Source organism: Chiloscyllium punctatum, chromosome 41 (assembly GCF_047496795.1).
Source record: "Chiloscyllium punctatum isolate Juve2018m chromosome 41, sChiPun1.3, whole genome shotgun sequence".
In the NCBI taxonomy this organism is placed as follows: domain Eukaryota; kingdom Metazoa; phylum Chordata; class Chondrichthyes; order Orectolobiformes; family Hemiscylliidae; genus Chiloscyllium; species Chiloscyllium punctatum.
The window spans coordinates 22,000,843-22,024,667 of record NC_092779.1 but is presented as its reverse complement, the minus strand read 5'-3'; the positions used below and the strand labels follow the sequence as shown (position 1 = coordinate 22,024,667).

Below are 23,825 nucleotides of genomic sequence, written 5' to 3'. Positions count from 1 at the left end.
ATCTTCCTAAACTTTGCTTTAAAAAAAAACAATCTGAGGATTAGAGAGATGATTCTGTCTTTGAACTATAGTTCGTTCTTCCCTTTTTTTGTGTAGGATGAAGTTTGTTCTCCTTTTTTGTCTTATGGCAGAGATGAGATTTGGGGTAGAGTAAGTCCTTGCCAGCTCCTTTTACATGGATTATGTTTTATCTGCTCGTCTAAGTAGTTCACGTGGCACCTTGTTTTTGTTTCAAGTTTTAAATGACATTTTTAAACTACTTTTGAATGCAAGTTTCTGCAAAGAAGTTTCTGAAGAAAGGTGCAAATGTTGGAAGTGGTTTCAGATACAAGTAGAATTCTGCATCTTCGCTTGAAGTGGATTGCCAGTTTTGGGAAGGGGGTAGAAAATTGGATGCCAAGCGTACTTGCCTACTGGTCTCTAGTACTTGACCTGTGACTGTGTCAGGCAACTTGCTACCCTTGGAAGAACTTAGGGTTTTCTTGGCTCCTTCAGCATTTTTTTTTGTGATTTCAACATGATGGAATTTCCCACTTGCTCCCATACAAAGTGGCCATTTTGTTTCCTGGCTTTTCATTGTCTAAGACACACACCAATTCTATGCAAGTTTGCTAGCTATGGCCTGAGCTTATTTAGGGAGTCCCCAATCTTTTTAAATTTTTGGTTTCTCTCACTTTCCTTTTCTTAATTAAATTTCTATAAATTTACTGTGTTTCAGCTTAAAATGTCCTTTTGCTTTTGTTTTTTTTTTGTTTTCGTTTCTTAAAAAAAAAGCATACTTTTCTGGCTCTTGGACTGTTCCTTGCAGCTCCACCTCTTTTTGAGGGTGCTGGTCTAATCTCAATGGTGACAGTGCTCATTTGAGAGAACTGACTTTTACACTGCCTTGCCTTCTTTAAAAAAAAACAGTTTTTTTTTGCTTGCTTATTTTTTGGGCTAAGTTGCCCCTTTTTTCTCCAAAGAATATCTAACTTGACACCCAGAGTTTTCTCTTGGTCCATGTTGGGTTTCCTTTTTGCTAAGGTGGTTGTTTTTCAGTGTGGCTGGCTTTTTGCCTTCTTAGCCCCTATACTTTGGTCCTGGTTGTCTTACCTGCTCCTTGATGAAGGGTTGTCAAATGGAGTGCAGATCTTAGCTTTGTTCTAAATCCTGTATTATTATAACAATTGCTTAACTGTCTCAGAGGTAAATTCTCTCCTCCAAAAGAGACTTTCCTCTACTTTAGAAATTTTTTTCTCATTTTGAGGAGAAAGTGGGTTCCCTGCGTGACCCTTGACTCCTGCCTAATGATGCCTATCATCTCTGCCAGTATGTGGCACAGGGCCAGGATTGTATTGAGGTGGTTTCCTGCTATCAACTTTTTTTTTCTTGATTATTCAAGTCTTATCTGATTTGAAAAATGACTCACGAGTGGCTGATCTCCTTTAAATGGATGGTGAACTTGTTTCTGGTTTATTGCATAATAGCAATAAGTACCATATGTATTGCTTGTCAGGTACAAATTACTATGGACAGCTGTACAGAATACATCTCCCAGTATTCTGCTTGTGTAGAATTTCTTGTTTCCACCCAAAGAATGAGATGACATCGCATTGGGTGGAGCTAATGAACCTGAACATTAACTCTTTCAGAGCTGTACCTTCAAGACTTCACTACACCCTGATCTGATTTTAAATTACAGGGTTTTTTTTAATCTCTCGTCGCAAAAAATATGAAGGACCAGAAAAGATGAGCAGAATATCTAGTGATGACCTACAATAAGGAAGGAGAGATCTGGTGCTGAGCATTTGTTCTGAGTTCACTGACTGCTTTGCTGGAGTTACTGGTTGCAATCAAACCTGTCAAATGTGTCCAAGAAAGTGAACTGGCATGTAGGATCAGAATGCTGATTGTGTGGGTGACAAATACACAAGGGGCTGAATGGCCGATGTATGGAATTTGTTTTTTTTCCTCACATGGATAGAGTAATCTGTTTTGTGTTTGGGTTGGATATGACTGGGACCTTTTTTTTTTAATTTTCAAAAATTCTTTCAATGGGTGAGGGCATTGCAGGTTAGGTCAGAACTTATTGTCTGTTCTAATTCCCCAGAAGGCAATTAAGAGCCAAATACATTATATGGGTCTGGAGTCACATGTAGGCCAAACATGGTAAGGATGGCAGATTTCCTTACTAAAGGGTATTAATGTAAACCAGCTGAGTTTTATTGACAATTAGTGATTCTGGTCACTATCATGCCCTCTTTTCATTCCACATTCTTACTGGATTCAAATCTTGACCATTGTTCTGGTGGGAATTTAACCCCTACATGTCCAGAACATTTAGATTCTAGCTTGAGTACTACCGTAGTGATATTGTTATCAATACATGATAACCAACCATGTTGATTAATCATTATAGTACACTGGCTAGTTGGAAATGACTTTTGCACATAATTTTATTAGATTAGATTTCCTACAGCGTGGAAACAGACCCTTCGGCCCAACCAGTCCACACCGACCCTCTGAAGAGTAACCCACCCTGACCCACCTCCCTCTGAAAAATGCACCTAACACTATGGCCATGCTAAATTGCCCATAGTGTTAGGTGCATTTTTCAGAGGGAGGTGGGTCAGGGTGGGTTACTCTTCAGAGGGTCGGTGTGGACTGGTTGGGCCGAACGGTCTGTTTCCACGCTGTAGGAAATCTAATCTAATAAAATTATGTGCAAAAGTCATTTCCAACTAGCCAGTGTACTATAATGATTAATCAACATGGTTGGTTATCATGTATTGATAACAATATCACTGCAAGTTCTGAATTTGTCTGAACTATTCTCAGCTGATGCGAACGTTTTTCATTTTTGTTTGCTTCTTATTGGTAATAAACCAGTGAATTTCTGTTTTTAATTTTTTTTTGTGTATGCCATCATTTTATCCTGTAAAATAGCCCCTCTTCAGTTTTGTACAAAATCCAACTGGTACACAAACTCTGCATCAAAAATTTAGCAAGGAAAAGTGCAGCTTTAGTGAATTTTGGACTTTCTGGTTTGATGCCTTGAGTAAGGTTAAAAATCACAGCACCAGGTTATGGTCCAACAGGTTTATTTGGAAGCACTAGCTTCATCAGGTGGTTATAGAGAATAAGCCCTTAAGATACAGAATTTATGGCAAAAGATTAGTGTCATGCAACTGAAATGATGCATTGAATAAATCTGGATTGTTAAGTCTTTAATTTTTTTTAAGAACAGGTTGCAGGTTTTGGTTCATTAATATGTGAATCTCAGAACTACATCTAAGTCACCTTCTCGATAACTTGAGATTTTGTTGTTTTTTTAAAAAGATGATGTCTTGAGTAAACCAGTTGGAGTGTGAGGAGGCGTTCACTGCATTGTCTGTAACATTGTTCATAAAAAAACCATCCACGAGATAAACTGCGTGTGCGTGTGTCTGCCCGTCCCTTGGAATCTACTCTTCGAATTCCCTGAATGCTTTTTTTTTAGCATGGGCACTTGTACTCAATTTGTGAACATTTTTTTGCCTGAGGGGGAGAAAGCAGACTGATTAATTGTCTGAGCTTATAGAGTAATGGAATGAAAGTTCGATGTTTATAGGTATTGAGACCAAGTAACGTCATCATCTGCTCTTTTGATGTGAGCCTGTTTGGCAGAATAATGGCTGTAAGTGTTTGATTGTTGACGGACAGTAATAGGCTGTGGTAAAGAGAGCCATAAGTGATTACTTCAGAACCAGTATATTAGGCCTGGGAGCATTTTAAGGTGAGAGCAGGTATTTGACATGAAGGGCATTTTTTTTTTGAGCAAGGTTGAGGGTAGAAAAATTCAAAGAATGAGAATTGTCTGGGTCCTGATCTCTCTCTCCCTCTCTCCCTCTCTCTCTCTCCAGGAATCGTGATAAGCTCAAAGTACTTTGTAACGGTCCTTTAGTTATGATGAGCTATCTGATTCTGTTTCCATGCAAACAGATGAGGTAAAAGAAAATCTTCAGTTGGAGTCTTTGCCAAAATAATTTTAAAAATGTGTGCTTGAACAGCCCAAGAAAATACACTACCGCATGCCAGTAGCCTGTTAATCCCATGTTTTTATTTATGTTGGTTTAAATAGTGATACTTTTGGGACTGTTCTTTCTAAGCTGTTGTTAACTTTTTAATAATTTTAGCTTTTGATGAAAGAGATCCTAATGGTGTCCTATGGCCTACATCTTTTAGTGTCTCGTGATTCTATCTGTCACTGTATAGAAGTTCTTATTTTTGAGTATCTTCACCGTCATCCCTATGCTAAACTGAGGGAACTAATAATCTAAGTTTAGCAATGTGGTGATAAATCAAAATCTGAAGTTCTTTTTAGTCTGATGTACTGTCGTGTGGGAAATCAGTTTTGAGAGCAGCACTGTAGAAATTGCACATGCTGTGGGAAGGAGGAAACCGAATAGCTGACAAAACTGGACAATTCCCTTTTTTGTGTCTGACATTCCAACTGAGAACAGGCACGCTGACCTCTTGACACCATTTGCGCAGGTAGGGTGAATGAAGTGCATGGTTAGCCTGAGGCCATCCTGTCCCCATTGTAGCCACCTGTCTGTCTTCCACGATTTCAGGATATGGTGAGATTCCATTTAAATGGACAATGCGATACGTGAAGCGGCTTCGTAAATGGGAACTGTTTGCTTTTAAAATCCCAATTTAATGAGCAGTTGGCTGAATGATTTGATTTAAAGCTGCAGAAATGTCATAGTGCTGTTGCCCTTGTGTTGATTTTTGATGGCTTCATTTCACTGCCCCTTGCAGACTACAACTACTGAGATAATGCCGTCCATCTATGAAATAGTAGGAGAATGCACCCTGGGTTCAGCTTTAGGTGTCCACAGTTTTGCCATGTAACTAATTACAATGAAGGTTTTTTATTTGAGCAAAGCAGCTTTCAAAGAGAGCAGTGTTCCTTCACCCAATGCAATCTTAGCTTCTAAAATACAATGTCCAGATTTCACATATTGTGTATTTATAGTGTATAGCCATCCAACCACTAATTTCTTCTCCCTGGCTCTGTACAGAAAGTGAACCGGGGAAAGTAGTTCTGATGAAGGGCTTATGCCTGAAACATAGACTCTCCTGCTCCTCTGCTGCCTGACTTGCTGTGCTTTTCCAGCACCACACACTCTACTCCGATCTCCAGCCCTGACTTGCTCCTAGGGAAAGCAGACTATGATCTCAGCAGATGTAACCACTGAGCAAATCTAATCCTAAAATGAAATCTGACTTGATAGATTGTACTTTGTATTTTTTTTTTCAGTTCTTCTGAGGGAGTCCTATCTGAGAAACAAGCACACAAATCCCAGAATCCCTACAGTATGGAAGCAGGCCATAAGGCCCAACAAGTCGGTACAGAAGCTTCGAAGAGTAACCCTCCCAGACCCGTTCCCCTAATCTATTACTCTACATTTACCTCTGACTAATGCACCTAACCCACACATTCTGGACACTATATGGGCGATGTATGGGAACTCACCCAATCCCACGTCTTTAGATTGTGGGAGGAAACCGGAGCAACCAGAGGAATGTGCAAGCTCCACATGCAGTTGCCCGAGGCTGAAATTGAACCCGGGTTCCTGGTACTGTGAGGCAGCAGTGCTAACCACTGAGCCACTGTGCTGCCCAATGTTGTAGATTCAGTTTAAAACAATGATACTGAAACTGTGCAAAAGAAATGACCTTTAACTAGGATAAACAAAACTCTTTGTGCAACAATCTCCTTAATCCCTGTGACATCGCATTACAATTCTCCAACAGCAGAGAGAATCCTCTCTCTTGTCTCCCAGACAGCAAAGTCAAATCCTCAATTCCCACTTTGAGAATCTGAGCCTCCTTGATTTGTCATGAGTTTAGACTTCCACAGCTTCCGCAGGGGGAAAAAAAAAGTTAAATTCTAAAGGTGAGAGTGACTATCCTTGACATCATCAAGGCAGTAGTTCAGAGTATAATATTCAAGGGATCCTAGCAAAACTCAAATCTATGGGAAATGGAGTAACCTGTTTAGTCTCGCCCAGCACAAGGAAGGTTGTTGTGGTTGTTGAATGCCAGTTATCTCTGTTCCTTGGCCCAGTGTCCCAGGCCAAACCAAGTTCAGCTGCTTCATCAATGATATTGCTTTCATCATAAAGTAAGAAATGGAATGTTCAGGACCATTTGTGACTTCTCCAATGCTGAAGCAGTCTGTGTGCAACAAGAGTTTAACTCAGCTAGGAATTCTGCAATGGATAACAGCCCTCCTAACTCCCCAGAGCTGCCCACCATCTACAGGGAACAAGTCAGGAGTGAGATGGAAAAGTCTTGACTTGCCTGGAAAATGTAAAGAGATTCCGTTGCCCTTGTGTAGCATTGGGCATCTCCCAGTCTTTCTGACATCTGTGGAGGTGCTTAATGAAAACTCTTTCTTTGTTTTCCTGGATGATGAAGCATTTTAAATATTGCTTTTTTGTGATGTTTTGCTTTCAAATTGAGGGAATACAGGCATACACAACTATTTTAGCATTTGCTCTCTTTTTTCACCTAGCTTCCATTGTAGTGTTTTTCAATTTTGAGACAATGTCATATCTTACAATACCATCAAGTTCAATCATTTGTGTTCTCTGGTCCTTATCTGATCCGAACCTGCTGGGAAAGACATTGTGTTCAATTTCTATTTCACTCTGCTAATTAATCTTAAAATCTTAATTTAGATTAGGTTCCCTGCAGTGTGGAAACAAGCCATTTGGCCCAACAAGTTCATACCGACCCTCTGAAAAGTAACCCACCCAGACCCATTCCCTTACCCTATATTTAACCCTGACTAATGCACCTAACACCTATGGGCAATTTAGCATGGCCAATTCCCCTAACCTGCACATCTTTGGACTGGGAGGAAACCCACACAGACACCGGGAGAATGTGCAAACTCCACACAAACAGTTGGAATCGAACCTGGGTCCCTGGTGCTGTGAGGCAATAGTGCTAACCACTGTGCCACCTGACTGAGCCACTGTGCCACCTAAAATACCACTTTCAATAATTCTTTTAGTCAGTTCTTAAACTTATTTACGAATGCTGCTTTACATTTGAATACAGATAGCTTGTTAGACTCTTTACTGTGTTGTAGTGTTCCCTTAATTTACCAGTAGTTTTAACACTGCATTTCTATAATTTTGTACCGAATTGTATAATAAGAATTTAAACTGTAACTACTGACTTGTCATAATTTACTGTTTATGAAACTTTTCTTTGCAGTACTGTCTCTTACTGCCTGTTGCATCCCTCCAGGATTTTCACTGGTTTCTTTCTGTACTTAGCAAATTGGTGGCTGTCTATTCCTTCTAGGGACTCCCCATCTTTTTCCAATCAGTGGGAGAAAGTTTGGTGAGACAAAGCCATCTGAGCCTTGAGGGTTCCTGTTATTCATGCTCTCTTGCTCGCTCTCTGTCTCATACTCCTTTTATTTCTTTTGCAAGTCCACCACAGTAAAGGATGAGCTCACTAAATTCAACTCGTGAGTAAATGATTCAAACAAGATGAAGGCATGTGATTTAACCCTGCACTGACCTCCACTTTACCGTCGCAGTAATGTATGCCAAACTTCCAGTTGGTTCACTGGAAAAGCAAGTTCTTGTTCTTCTCCAACAGAAATGGGGATCTATTTTCCTGCAGAGTGGAAGGTGTCTAAGGAAATGAACACTCCTTTTTTTTGTTTACTTTTGTTTTCATGCCAGTGGTAAGCTGCTGTCTGTTGGTACATCCAGGAACTGATTTAGTTAAGCACTTTAATTGCCCATTAACATGTGGGATGTAATAGAGTTCATTCCTGAGATGTTGAGAGGAGGAGCAAGGGTCATTGCCATGGTGAAGACCACCATACAGGGCTTTGGCAAGCGAGGAAACTTTTTTTTTCCCTTTTTTTTGTTCAAGGGCAATTCTTTGCCTGTGTTTGCACTTTAATCCTGCACTTAAATTTTCTTATCATGCACAGTGCTGGCTGCTTTCAAAGCCAATACACTAACTGTGTTAAATTGTTGAATGATCCAGTATCAAAACTGGGGATGTCAGTCTGTTATGCCTCCCCATTTTCCCTCAAAGCTAAGTCAATTTCTTGTATATTGCTTTCAAATGTCGGTGTTATTGGCACCTGGTTGAAGACTATCTCTTTTATTCCAATACTGGATATCCACCTGCCTTGGAGAATAAAGTGGCGAAAAATGTAAAATTGACCAAAACAGGAAGAATAGAGAAGTGATTTCTCCCCCTCTCTCCTCATCTCCCTCTTTCTACCTCCCCCTCCCCCTCCCCCTCCAATGGTGAGTGAGTGCAGATAGGGTTGCGTGCCTGAAGTAATGGGAGCACAGCCTTCAGATATTTTTCAGGCAGAAGTATGTGAAAGGTTATGGGAGGTAGATGGCAATTTGGAGTTACCAGATGAGCTGTGATCTTGAAGCCCGTTCTGCCTTGCATTGAACACCTACGTAGCCTGCACATGCTAATTTGCATAATCTTTTATGGTTAATTATGCTTTTTCCTAGAGGTCGTAATGGACAAATCCTGAATTGAGTTGTTTTATTCATTTGTGGGAGATTATCCCAAATGTATGAATAAATATCATCTTTTTAGATTAATAGTAACTGGGGATGAGGAATGGAGACTGTTAATGTTGAACAGATCTCAGCACCACTTTGAAGGCAGCAAGACGTTATCAATGTATCACTGGTATAAAAGGTCTTTGCTGTGCAGTCAATTGATTCTAACTAGTCTTTCATTTAATAGTAACATAGTCTGGGTTCTATCCTGGCATGCATGTTATGTTAGAATGCATTTACTTCATAAACTTCCAAATACCTGTCTCCATAAACACCCTCGTCCTTTTAGTTCATTCATAGTTGTAAGAGACATTTACAGCTATTTATTGCCCATTCCTAATTGCCCAGCCATCAGTTGAGTTGACCACATTGCTCTGGGTCTGGAATCACTGGTTAGACCAAATAAGGTGGTAAGGAAGTTCTGCAGAAGAGTCACTGGACCCGAGACTTTAACTCCGATTTTTCTTCTCTGATGCTGTCAGACCTGCTGAGCTCTTCCAGTCAATTCTTTTCTTGAGGCAATTAGTGAACAGGATGGGATTTTGTGAGAAGTGACTATGGTTACCCTTTAAAGGCTCGCTTTTAATTCCAGTTTTTTGTTTATTGGATTTCAATATCTGTCTGGATTGAATACAAACTCATGTCCTGTTTTGGATTGCTAATCCATGACACCACTATCTCCCAGTATGTTACATAACATATAATCTAATGTAGAGAAGGCATCTTGAAACAGGGAGGGATGTTCATGCTCTTAGTGTGAATAGATTCTGTTTATACAGTCCTGTATTTTAAACCACCACAAATCCTTCATTCATCCAGGAGTGGTAAAATGGAATTAGTATTTAAGTTTGATAGCTAGAGTTGCCAATTTATTTTGTCATTTAATATATGCAGGGATAGAATTTTTTGTGTAGCTATCAACATTTCAAATCTCTAGCCCATTTCCTGTCAACGTTTTTAAAAATCTGATTCCTATGTCCAAATTTAATATGGAATCACCCTGTGTAAATATCACAACATAATCTCCACAACTTCTCTTCTGCCTGTAATAAATAAATTAATGAGATTAGCTGCAGTATGGAGACAGGCCCTTCAGACCAACCAGTCCACACCGACCCTTCGAAGAGTAACCCACCCAGACCCATTTCCCAACCCTATATTTACCCCTGACTCGCGCACCTAACACTGGGCAATTTAGCACAGCCAATTCACCTGGCCTGCACATCTTTGGATTGTGGGAGGAAACCCACGCAGACACTGGGAGAATGTGCGAACTCCACACAGACAGGTGCCCGAGCTGGGACTTGAATGCGGGTGAGGCAGCAGTGCTAACCACTGAGCCATCGTGCTGCCCTCTAATTCATGAAGATATAAACATGAAGGCAGAATGTGTGATTTTTGTAAACAGCTGCTTACTCCTTAAAAGTTCAGACCATTCAGTTCATTGAGCCTGTTCACCATTCAATTTGATCATCATAGAGTTGTGCTTTACTCTTTCCCTTGATACCTTTACCTGACAAAGACTTGACTATTAAAAATTCCAGTTTTCTGATTTATCCCAATGGAACTCTTCTTCCAAAACATGTTTCCATTATCCTTGTGGAGGAAATGTGTTCTGATGGTCCAACTTGAATGAATGAATTTTATATATTTTTTTGTTTTGCTTCTACATCCTTCTCCCACAGGAAACGGTTTCTTTACTCCAATTATCTTTACTATTCTGAACCCCCTCAATCAGTTCACTCTTACCTATCTTTAATTGCACTTCAACTTGAGAGCTCACCTGAACTGAACTGTGTAATATTATGGGAAATCAGACTGATTTATTGAAGATGTTTTCTGCTGTAACAGTGATGTTTTCCTTTTTTGGATAGCTGAGGCTATGAGTCACTTTTTTAAAAAAAGTGATCCTATTGCATGTCAATATTTGTCATTGTCTGCAAAGTATAAAAAGCATTTAGAAAGCACTTTAACAATATCATAGCTCCTTTTTGAGTAATTACCCTGAATTGAGGAAAAAAATGGAGAGACAGTATTTTTGATCTTTTAGTAAAACTTGCTATTAAAAGTAGAGTTACAACAATGATCTCTCTTTCCTCACTATCTCCCTGGGTCCCACCTAACCTCCCCCACCCACCCCCAACCTTACTAGTTTAAATCCTTCCAAGCAGTTCTAGCAAATTTCCCTGCCAGTATATTAGTCCCCTTCCAATTTAGGTGCAATCCGTCCTCCTTGTATAGGTCACTTTTTCCCCCAAAAGAGATTCCAATGATACAAAAATGTGAATCCTTCTCCCATACACCAACTCCTCAGCCATGCATTCATCTGTTCTATCCTCTTATTCCTGCCCTCACTAGCTCTTGGCACTGGGAGTAATATAGATATTACTACCCTTGAGGAGCTCCTTTTTTAAATTTCTGCCAAACTCTCTCTAATCGCCCTTAAGAATCTCAACCTTTTCCCTTCCTATATCATTGGTTCCAATGTGGACAATGATCTCCTGCTGGCCCCTCTCCCCCGTGAGACATTCTGCACCCTCTCTGAGACATCCTTGATCCTGGCGCCAGGGAAACAACACACCATTCTGCTTTTTCCCCGCTGACCACAGAAACGTCTGTCTGTACCTCAGACTACAGAATCCCCTAACAATTGATCTCTTGGAAGCTGACGTACCCCTCGTTGCATTAGAGCCAGTCTCAATCCAGAAACTTGGCTGTTTGTGCTATGTTCCACTGAGAATCCATCACCCCCTACATTTTTCCAAAACAGTATACCTGTTTGAAATGGGTAGATCCACAAAAGACTCCTGCCCTAGGTGCCTACCCCTCTTCCCCCTTCCTGGAGTTAACCCATGTATGTGACTGTATCTGAGACGTTTCCCCCCCCACCCTTCCTAATTCCTCATCGCTACTATCTGTCTCTCCAACCGGTCCACTCAATCTGATAAGTGTCTGTCTGTCTTGCAGATGGAGTTTAATTCAGATAAATGTGAGGTGCTGCATTTTGGGAAAGCAAATCTTAGCAGGACTTATACACCTTAATGGTAAGGTCCTAGGGAGTGTTGCTGAACAAAGAGACCTTGGAGCGCAGGTTCATAGCTCCTTGAAAGTCGCAGGTAGTTAGGATAGTGAAGAAGGCGTTTGGTATGCTTTCCTTTATTGGTCAGAGTATTGAGTACAGGAGTTGGGAGGTCATGTTGTGGCTGTATCGGACATTGGTTAGGCCACTGTTAGAATATTGTGTGCAATTCTGGTTTCCTTCCTATCGGAAAGATGTTGTGAAACTTGGAAGGGTTCAGAAAAGATTTACAAGGATGTTGCCAGGGTTGGAGGATTTGAGCTATAGGGAGTGGCTGAGCAAGTTGGAGCCAATTTCCCTGGAGTGTCGGAGGCTGAGGGGTGACCTTTTTATAGAGGTTTACAAAATTTGAGGGGCATGGATAAGATAAATAGTCTTTTTTTTTATCCCTGGAGTCAGGGAGTCCAGGACTCGAGGGCATAGGTTTAGGGTGAGAGGGGAAAGATATAAAAGAGACCTATGGGGGAATCTTTTTCACATAGAGGGTGGTACGTGTATGGAATGAGCTGCCAAAGGAAGTGGTGGAGGCTAGTACAATGGCAACATTTTAAGAGGCATCTGGATGGGTATATGAATAGGAAGGGTTTGGAGGGATATGGGCCGGGTGCTGGCAGGTGGGACTAGATTGGGTTGGGATATCTGGTTGGCATGGACAGGTTGGACCGAAGGGTCAGTTTCCATGCTGTACATCTCTGACTCTATAACAATGGCTATCTGATTTTTAACTAAATGATCTTTCGTGTCTGGTCAGGAAGCAAGGTTCACTGGTTTGTTCTGGACGACCAGTATTGAAAACTATGAATTGGCTAAACATTATTTCTTCCTTGCACTTCTGAGTATGTGGCAGTAAATGAGTATGCTGAGCATATGAAAGGAATTTGTAACATTCAATGTATACTTTACTCACAGTAGCTGAAAAACATTAACATGTGGATCTTTCAGGTACTTTTATTCAGAGTCATTGCTAATTTAAGGTCAGCTGTTGAGACATTGAAGGTATAGAGATGTACTAGCAATGAATGGCTTTAGTTATGTGGGGAGACTGGAAAATATAATGGAGCTAGACTATTCAGCCCAGAAATTTGTTAATTATTCAGTTAGATCATGCTTGATTTAAGCCACAGTACACTGTTCCATAAGCCTGGAGGCATTGGAACCTACACAGTTAAAATTTCCATTGGTTGATGCTGGGTCAAAGTCTTACGACGCTGCAACATGACATCCTGACTCATGTACTCTATTTCCTGAACAATAAAGGCAAGCATACCATATGATGCTGTTACCACCCTGTCTACTTGCATGGCCACTTTCAGGGAGCTATGGAATTGAACCAAAATCTTTCTGTACGTCAATGCCATTCAGAGTCCTGCTGTTGTATGCTGTTCCAAAACATGTGATCTCCCGAAGTGCAGCACCTCACACATAGCCCGATTTAAGTTCCATCTGCCACTTCTCTGTCCATATCTGCAATTAACTTATATCCCACTGTGTCCTTTGACTTTCTACACTCCACAACTCCATCCATCTTTATTGTCTGCAAGCTTATTAATCCACACTTTTACATTTTCACCTAGCTCCTTTATATAAATTTCCTATAGCAGAGGTCCTAGTATGGGTCCCTGCAGAACACCAACAGTCATGGACCTCCAACCTGAAAAGCACCCTTCCACCATGACCCTCTGTCTTCTATGGGCAAACCAATTTTGAATTCACATTGCCAAATCCCTATGGATCCCATGCACCTTAATCTTGGATGAGCCTATGACGAGGGGACCATGGTGAAGGCTCATCTTCATTACTTGGGTCTTGTTTATATTTTAGGCAATCTTTACCTCCTGCTCATTAGCCATTATTCCATGTCAACTCCATAGCACTTCTAAATATATTCACTCATTCTCTCTCTCTCTCTCTCTCTCTCTCTCTCTCTCTCTCTCTCTCTCTCTCTCTCTCTCTCTCTCTCTCTCTCTCTCTCTCTCTCAGCTCTATTATAATGATAGAACATCGAACAATACAGGCCCTTCAGCCCTCTGTCCTGCCAACCTGTGGAACCAATCTGAAGCCCATCTAACTCAAACTATTCTCATCCGTATGACTATTTAAATGCCTTAGTGTGGGACAGCTAAAATATCCATTCATAATTTTTCATAGTATCGTTAATTACAGATCTCTCCCATGAGAGCCTTGATTTTGACACCGGTGCAGAGAAGATTGATGAGCTATTTTGTCGATGGCACAATGTTTATTTGCATAAGAAAGTGGAGTCAAGTGAAGAGAGCTTCTGTTCGAGATACTTCAAATTATTGGTTGATTAATGCTTTTCGTAAGGTTAATGGATTTTTTAAAAAATTGAATGTGTACTTGAGCAGTTCAACAAATAGCATTATTGTTTCCAAGTTGAGGGCGTAGTGCTAGAAAAGCACAGCAGGCCAGGCAGCATCCAAGGAGCAGGAGAATTGACATTTTAGACACTAGTCCTTTCATCAGGACTTTTCCAACACCCCACAATCAACTCTGATCTCCAGCATCTGCAGTCATCACTTTCTGCTCATTGTTATTTCCAAGTTTATTGAATCTATACATAGGGAATTTACAATAGGTATGGAAGTATAATGCCTCAGTGGGGCTGCTGAGATCGCTGCATGTAAGAGTGCCCATTGGGGTTAGTAGAGGTCATAAGTTGACTTGGGATCATTGTGGTGGGTGCAGGTGTATGACTTTGACCTTGTGTGCAGGATCCCTAAAAGCAGAGAATGATTCATGATTCCTCTGAGGATTGTGAAGCAGTGGAGAAACTGGCATTAGCATTGTGTAGGGTTAGGAGATGCTAACAACATTCCCCCTTATTTTTAATTGCCTCCAAGTCTTTCAGAAAGAAATCTGGTCCGGTGCAAGATTCAAACAAATTCCTGGCCTGACATGATTTGAGTTATAAAGATAAATCTGGAGGGATAAAGGAAATATGATCTGTATGTTTAAGGTCATTGAAAGAATGACACCCTATAAGTTTGGTGCTTTGAAAAACATGGTAAAAACAATGACTGCAGATGCTGAAAACCAAATACTGGATTAGTGGTGCTGGAAGAGCACAGCAGTTCAGGATGCTGCCTGAACTGCTGTGCTTTGAAAAACATGTATACCCAATATACCACTTGTGACCGCTATTGGTAAGGTAAAACTTGTAGATGTCTGTGACCGTGAATATCATCAAGCATCTTACCTTGCAAGGACATGATGAATCTTTTGGGATCATACCAAGACCCATTGGGTTTATCCGTTTCATTTTAAAAGGAAATGGAGAGGAACTTTTAACAGCAGAACATGCCTTTTAAGTTAGTGGTTTTTGAGTTTGTGTTTTCTGAAGATGGGGGCAGAAATGAGGTGGTTTGGTGCACTGACATGAAATTTGTCAGTGATTTAGAAGTTGACCAAACAGGTATGATTTTTAGTTTCTCACTTTGGTGTTGGAATGTTTGGATGTGCCTGGTGTATCTACACTAAAAGCACTTGAAGTCTCTTAGAGCTGTCTGTATAAGACTATAGTGTTCTTGTTCAACTGTCGTCTTGTAAAAAAGTTGCCATAGCAAAATATGGTTGTTAACAAAGTGTAAATATTCTTGCCTCCCTCTTGTAATCATGCAAGATATATAATCCTGCGTCAAGTAAATAACTTGAAGCTCGACAGAACATGGTTAGTAGCTTAATTATAGGCTTTGTATTGGTGTCTGTATGCTACCATTGTTCCCTCACAAGCAGAATTTGAGAACTGGGTAGCTAGGTTTATGGCAAGGTAGGAACCTAATGGAAAGGTTCTGAGATAAGCTGATAACACCAGGTATTTTACATGCCCATTTTAATTCTGAAGGATAGATGTAGCTTTTCATCGAATAGCTAGCTCCAAGCAACTTGCTAATCCATTCATCTGACAATGATACCTTTGCCAATTTCTTGCTATATATCTTTGATTCGCAATTGCTTATGGATTAATATTGATAAATTTAGCAATTGGTTTTGAAATATTATTTCTTTCATGTGGTTCAGCTTCCAAACAAATGACCAACCTTAGTTTTCAAAGTTATTGCTTTCATTATCGATGTGAGCATTCTTCCATTTGCAAACCAATTAAAGGTGCAATTCCCCACTCCTTCCTCACCTGAAATATTGAAGCTCTGCAGAGCACCTGCTTTCACTTATATCCAACACAAATAGCCATTTTAGCAGGGTATACAGTTGTGGGAGACTAGGAGTGCTGGTGCTGATGTTGTCGATGTATGTATGTCCCCATCACTGTGCACATCCATGTCCCCACATAAACCTGCTGGATATGTGAGATTGAGGGGTGGTAGCACAGGTAAAAGTGGTCAAATGGTTTGAGTAAAAACTCCTACACGAATGGCAGACTGAGGACAGTGACTGACTGAAATATAATATAGTCAAAAAGTGTGATGCTGGAAAAGCACAGCAGGGTCAGACAGCATCTGAGGAGCAGGAGAGTCGACGTTTCCAGCATAAGCCCAAACCTGATGAAGGGCTTTTGCCCGAAACATCGACTCTCCTCCGATACTGCCTGACCTGCTGTGCTTTTCCAGAATCACACTTTTCGACTCTGATCTCCAGCATCTGCAGTCCCCACATTTTCTCAGTCTTTGGAATATAATATAGCAGAATTAAATGGGTGTGCTTCTGGAATGCATTCTTTTTGAAAGACTGGGATTGCACTGAGAAATTTTGCATGCAGCTGAATTGGTGTTGGACTCCAACTGAGTTGTTTTGTGGACTGAATACCTTCCTTATTCTGTCCTCTCGAGTTGCATAAGATTGCTAACCTACTACCGAACAATGAGTCGAGATAGCAAATATCAGCTTAACAGCATTTCCTTATGAAATAGAATGCTGCCTTTAGCTTTATGTATATAACATTATTTGCTGTCACCTAAGTACACTCCCTTTTCCCTTTTTCAGGAGAGGAAAGAAGCACAGCATGATCCTGCGTACGCAGCTCTCCGTCAGAGTCCATGCTTGTATTGGTAAGTCAAATACTTGCCTAGTAATGAGGAGGTGAGTGGGCTTCAACTGAAGAACAGTGAAAATGAAACTTGTTGTGTTTGGTTGGTTATACCTGAGATATCTTGGCCTTGTACTGATTTTGAATATATAACCATATTTAAAGAGTTTAGATCAAGCTGAGTGTTAGTGACTCCTCGGCTGCATGTGCACAGGACTTGATTGTGATTAAAAAATACTGAAAGTATAGAGAACTCCAAAATAAATAGTGGCAACATATCATGCAATGGCTAAGTCACATCACTATATTTAAACAAAATCCTTCATTTTAAAAAGTGATCCTATCGTACCTAATGATCCACGAGGCAAAATGGAACTTTTTGACTACAACTTAAGTTTATTCTGCTGTACATTGAGTTAAATCTTTGCAGCTTGCTCCATTCATAGCATTCAAGCACAGAAGTTAATACCAATACTTGACTAGCTGGAGGCCTACAGCTAACTAGGCAGAAATGAGTGCTCAGTGTAGTACTGTTGACTTTGGCACTTCGAGAATACAGCTCATTGTTTCAAGTGAGGGAAGATTGCTTCTACGTCACAGCCTGTGCCTTTTCGGGTCACCTTAGCATTGCATTTGCATTCCTGAGTTTACATATAAAAATGTAGCTTAGACAACCAGATTGTGAAGAGTGAAGCTTCTCTGAAAATTCTGACAAGGACACAGGAGAACATGCAAGAAACCCTTGTCATACGCTAAGGGAGTGATCAGTCCCAAAAAACTGAATGGAAGGTGCTCAAGTGCAGGATCCCTTGAGGTGAATATAACTTGCCAAACTAGAAGTTTAGCAGAATGTTATTTTCAGGTAAAGGAAATAAATTAGAGGCACTAGACATTGTTAGTGCAGTCTCAATCAATGGGTGGGAATCCGAAAGCTTTCCAGTCAGGTCTGCCCACTCTTCTTTGTGTGTTATATAGAGCCATTTGCTGATTCCATCAGGAAGGATGCAGGCCTAGGAGGGGTGGCTATTCCTGGCAGTTAAGACCTCCCTGTACACAGATGACATTGTGGCTTTCTGCTCTGATCTGCTGTCCGTGCACAGACTCCTGTGCATCTGTGACCAGTTTGAACAGGCCACGGGAGCTGAGGTACATCTAGGCAAGAGCGAGGCCATGCTCTCTGAAAACTGGGCCAACCAATCCTCTATCCTCTCCACCATCATTAGGAAAGATCACCTGAATGCTAGGTATTTTGTTCAGAGGGGCTTAGGCAGGCGCCAAGTCTTGGGAGGAGCATGTCACTGAGGTGAAGCAGAAACTGGACAGATGGGAGCACTGGTCACACTCCATTGTGGGAAGTTTTTTTAAAAAAAAAAGCTGGTCATCAAGTGAGTAGTACACTCAATGTTGTACGTGGCACAGGTCTGGCCTACGGCCACTTCAGTCACCTGGGCCATCTTCCACTTCATGTGCTGATCAAAGTGTATCTGAAGGGACACCGTACATAAAGATCTAAACAAAAGTGGGGTGGGGAATGCTGCCTTCACCCTGATGGCCATCTTCGTGTGTGGCTGCATCAAGCTGTGTGCATCCCTGGTATACAAATACCAAGTGTCACTGCGTACTGAGGTTCTACCTGTTCCCAGTGTTGCAAAGGATGGGCCTGGCCTCACTGCCGCAGGACACTCCAAGTAGTTGGACCGTTCCATATCACCTGTCCTCCTTGGTGAACTTTGTGAAGAGAAACACATTTTGACCACCAGTTCATCAGGAAGCGGTCAGCATGTAGTTTCCTTGAGACCCTTTGGGGAAAGGGGAGGGCGGATCCTGTCGAGCGGTTCCCTGGGCAGACTGTCGAAGTCATTTGGCAGAATGCCTCATCGCCAGAACTTTCCAACAAGCACCAAGACGTCACTTGGCTGGTGATGAGAGGGGCACTGCATGTGAACTCCTTTATGCATGCCTGGACTCTGTGTCACGCATGATGCCGTTGAAGCAGCTGTGGAGGGGATGAGACTGTCTCACACCACCTTCTGGAATGTGCCTATGCAAAGGAAGAGGAATGCAGAGGTGATTGATTAGGCTCGTACCAAACAGCTCCATGACATGGGACGCCACACTCCTATGGTCTGTTCCCCGGGACGCACACTGACTAACATCACACATGCCTGGAGGACCATCAGCTCATTGAAAGATGCTCTTTGGTCTGCCTGAAACCTGTTGGCCTTCCAGCTGAAGGAGTTTACCCTGACCGAGTGTTGCAGACTGGCACATTCCAAGGTCCAGGGCTGAGTGCTGAGGGACGCACTGAAGCTTTGGGGCAGCTGCCGCCAAGGTGTGGTAGGGAAACACCACTGTGTAAGGTATCTCTGCTGAAGTATAACAGGGCTCCATTCAGTAATTGGGTCCCACTGACACCTCTGCTAAATGCCAAGAGGTTGACCGTAAACAGAGAATTGTGAACATTAATGACTCCATCTGTTCTTGGAAAGTGAAAACAGTGTACATCTGAACAGCTTCACCAACTGTACATGTACCAAAGATTTCTTTTGGTGAATAAAGTATATTTTTGAAATTTAAAAAAAAATTTGGAGGTACTAGAAGGTTTCCTTATTTTAAAAAGAGAACTTGATGCGTTGCAACCATCAGGTTTTATTTAGACCAAGTGTGTATGGGAGCCTAGATCTGGGAGGTCCATTAGTTGCTGAGAACTACCTGGGACTTGGGGTTGAAGGTTCCCTGATGTGGTGCTGCTCCCTCGTCCAAGCAGAAGGTCTTGTGATTCCTGGCCTTGTCCTGCCACTGACTGCAACATTTTTCAAAGTGTTTTCAAAATGTACATCTTGTAAACGTGCTTTCAGTTGATCTACTTTCATAGCTGCTGTATAGAAAACTTAGACTGTGTGCCTTGGATAATTATTGGAGCTTGCCTTAACTAATTGATTTTGGTGCCATAGAAAGTCCAGAGGAAAGATCAGTAATGTATTGAGAGATGGATAGAAATCTGACCGTTCTGGGTGTTCCTGTCAAGTCAGGGTGAAGATTTGGGTCGTACAAGGGTGAATGTGTGGGTAGTATAGTTTCTGGCCCACTGCTGAGTTCCCAGACATCAGTGAGCAACAACTTCTGAATCAATGTGTGCTAGTGTAAAAAGAGACCATTCAGTCCATTGTGTCTACATGACTCTTCTGCCTTTTCCTATCCTTTTTCTGTTCAAATAATCTCATGCCCTCTGAATGAACCTTCTCCAACATATTTCTAGGCAGTGCATTCCAAACTCTAATTACTGTGTGAAAGTTGTTCCTTCTTGCATCATGTTATCTGCTTTTGCAAATAACTTAAATCTGTGCCCTCTATTTTGAAGCTTTTCACAAGTGGGAGTTATTTCTTCCTACCCACTCTGTCCAGACTCCTCAGATTTTGAAAGTTTCTAGCAAACTTCTCTCTTTTTCCCCCAAGGAAAACCATCCCAATTTCTCCAATTAATCTTGGTAACTGAAGTTTTACATTCCTCAAACTATTCTTTTTCTTTTTGCAGGTTTTATTTTTGGGTGCTTCACATCCATGTGGTGCACGAAACTGAATTCCACCAATGGTCTTATTATAAGTTCAACATAAGCTCCATGATCTTGTACTCAGTGCCCCTATGAATAAAGCCTAGAATACTGTATGTTTCATTTAACTACTCTCTCTTTTTCTCTCTCTCTCTCTCTCTCTCTCTCTCTCTCTCTCTCTCTCCCCAGCTATCCTGTCACCTTTTCTCTTTTCTCCAATCTTGAGCCTTTCTCCATTTTGTGCCTTTTGTTTAAACTTTTCTGAAAAAAAATTGTTGATAGGAGTTGAAATTAATGATTGGAAGTTTACATCTGATTTGAAACCTTGAAACTTTAAGGCCTGCATTAACTCCAGGGACAAACTTTGCTCTGATTTAGGGCTCATAAGCAAGTTGAGAACTTTCAAGACCAGTTTTTATAAATCCAAATCTGCTTGCAAGCTTTTAGGATTTGCAAACATGAGAGTATAAATTATGTAACTAAGGCATCTTATTTTATGCAGCTTGACATTTCAATTGTCACTTGTTAAATATTGTGCACTAAAATATTTCTGTATATTTGTGATATGATTACTGATTCCTAGATAGCATTTCACACCAGTGAGAGCCCTCCTGTTGGAGTAAGTCACATTGGACTATTGCAGATGAGATAATGAAGTCGAGGGCAAAGCAAAATTACTGCATGGTCATTGCTTGGTTGAACAAAGTGAAATAATTTTTAAAATGAGCTGAGTTTTCAAGGCTGTTTAATAAAATGATGCATTATATCAATGGGCTTGATGTCTGCTCATGTTTTAAGCTTCAAGCCTGACTTGATATCTGCATATATGCCACCCAGTAAAATGTTCCTTTTTCTTTGTGCATTGTCACTGTCCTTCACCGATAGAAATCTCACTCGGGGAGTAGATAGAAGCCTGGTCTTTGAATATTTACCAAGTTCTTCACTGATACAAATCAAGCCTGATCGGATGGATGCCTCCTGTAAAAGGACATGTTAAATGGCAGTTAGCTTAGGGAGGTCTCTTTTATCTTCTGAACTATTCCTTGGATCAACCATGAGGTCAACTTGAAACCAATGAGTAAAAGTACTGGGTGAATTTTCATCTACAAATAATACCAATTTTTCTGAAGGACAGGAACGATAAAGGTTTTTCATTATTTCCCTCTTGCCTGACTTGCCATGTTCCTTGTTTTCAACTCCCTACTGAGGTGAAGTTGTCCCAAATCTCTGCTCAATCTTATTAACGTAAGTTCTAACATAAAATCTATCTTCTGCATTCCTGTGATTTGTACAGCTCATTTGCAGCTGTGTAATTTATCATTTAGAATTGTTATCTTCTAATCCAAGGGACTCCAGATAAATTTATACTTCAGCTTTCTTTTTATAAACCAAAAGTGAATCTTCAAATGATTGGTAATGCCCTGTAACTGCAGTGATCAATGACTTGCCCCAGATTCTCAGCTTCCTGCTGTGAACCAGTACTGTTCTGTATCTCTGACCAACTGCAGGATATGCACAAGTGCAGTCTAGCAATAACTCCCACTTTCCAGGTTCACCTTCATGCACAGCAGCTTCTCCAGTCCCATCGGAACATGTTTTTTAATGATGTGACTTGAATAAATGCACTGCAAAAAGAATGTAGGTTTCCACCGTTACAGGCATTGATGCGTCACTGGCTAAACATTGGAATTACTAGGATTAGCTTTAGTGGCAGTTTAGTTTTGCTTGTTTATCCAGGCTGCAGCTTAATGAATCTTCTGTCAGTCAGATCCATGTTCTTTTGATTTTCTGATCAGAGATCAGTGAGTTTGCCCTGAGGAATTTGTACAAATTGAAAGTATATTTTTAACTGATGTAATGAAGTATAATGTATTAAAGGTGACTATGTTCCTGCTTTTGCCTGCAGCTGCGTAGGGAAAGTATCTCGGAACTAATTCTATTGCAAGAAAGGGGAAAATTATAATCAGATAATCATCTTGTAAAATGAGCAAAGCTTAAGATGTGACAGATTTTTAATCTTCAGAATTCCAGTAGATAAAAATGCACTCTGATTTGAAAACACTTTACTGACTTCAATGACTGATGTCCCCCTATCTCACTGAACTTTGTTCAGTGCATTATAAGGAACTGGTCCATTTAAAAAATATTATATTTTGAACAAAGTGTATAGCAGACTTCTACTCTGATTTTGGTATCTTGTCAAAGTGGAATGGAAGAGTTTCATGTGCTGGACACTTTTTTTTTGGATTGGCCTTGCTAAATTCTGTACTGTCCAGGGATGTGCAGGCTGGGTGGGTTAGCCATGGGAAATCAGGGTTACAAGGATAGGGTAGGAAGTGGGAATGTTTGGGATGCTCTTCGAAGGGTTGGTGTCGACTTGATGGGCCAAATGGCCTGGATGCACACTGTTAGGATGTTTTATTGGTACATATTTTTAAACATGGTTAATCTTCAGCATGGATGCTGACTCCTTTTTTTTAATAAAAGGGCAAAGTCTACAGTCTCAAAATTGTTAGCATTTCTCTATTTTTCTCGTTCTCTTTCTGACTTATTGATGTGGAATGCAGCTCCCAGAAGTTAATGACAAATCTTGGCGTTTCTCATCACCAAAACTTGCACCAAAGCCTCCAGGTATGTCGCAATTGGCAGCGAACCTAGGCAGCAAACTATACAAGATAATCCTGCCTGATTTATTTTGCCCACATAACATATGCCTGTTTAAAATAAAGTGCCCATTAGTGACAAGCACTACAAAATGTCTGCCTGTGTAAGAAGACTTTTTTTTCCCCAGAAGATTTTTTTTCCATGCAACCTCCATGGTGACCTTTTGTCACTTTTTTGTGAACAATGTTTTACCTTTTTTTTTCAAAAACGTGGCATCAGTCTCCATATAAAATCTATATATCATTCCACTCATTTTAAGCATTGAGAAGTAATGTAACCAAATGTATCTGCATCATAATTCTGTCATTGATGGTGCGCCGTGCTGAAAGTCGTGAATCAAGTTACGAGCAGTATTTTATACGTTACCCATCAGAAGTAATGAATTTTGAACAGAAAATCGCTCCAGCACTCAAGTGGGAACATGTGGATGCTGTTAGCAGTTCAGTTTGACAGGAATCTGACTTTAATTTTTTTTAAGTACCTGGAGGATTTGTGAGGAGGTCTGCTGCTGTGTTTAAGCCTAAGCTGGAAAAGAAAAGAGGAGTGGGGGTTACCTTTGGATTATTGTGTTCCTTCAGATGTCTGGCAGAAATGATTGGTTGGAAAGATATTGTGATCAAAACCGTTCCTGTATTCACTTCACACAACATCAATATCCACTCTCTTTTAAATACAAGCTATTGTTCTCAACTGGCCTTTGCCTGTTGGGTTTCTTTTGAAGAGCCAGATGCAAGCCTACACCTCTGGAAGAATTAGGTACTGGGGATCAAGAAGGTGACTGTTCAACATGTGGTAAATGACTTAACACAAGTGGCAGAGATTGGGCCATTGGGGAGGGATAATCGTAACCAGGGTTGGCCTGCTTCAGACTGTGTAGACAATTTTTTTTTGCTTGGTGCAGCCAGTAGTGAAAAACTGCTGTCTGAATCTCCTATTGG

The 23,825-nt window shown here is 40.8% G+C and overlaps 1 protein-coding gene across 17 annotated transcripts in view; it reads left to right on the top strand.

Moving 5' to 3' along the window:
- fhod3b (formin homology 2 domain containing 3b) overlaps positions 1-23,825 on the top strand; it is a 612,757-nt gene that overhangs the window by 52,566 nt on the left and 536,366 nt on the right. For all 17 annotated transcript variants that reach the window (XM_072560542.1, XM_072560537.1, XM_072560540.1 and 14 more), the window contains exon 3: positions 16,630-16,694. In XM_072560542.1, the coding sequence (XP_072416643.1) occupies positions 16,630-16,694 (65 nt within the window). The remainder of the gene's footprint in view (positions 1-16,629; positions 16,695-23,825) is intronic.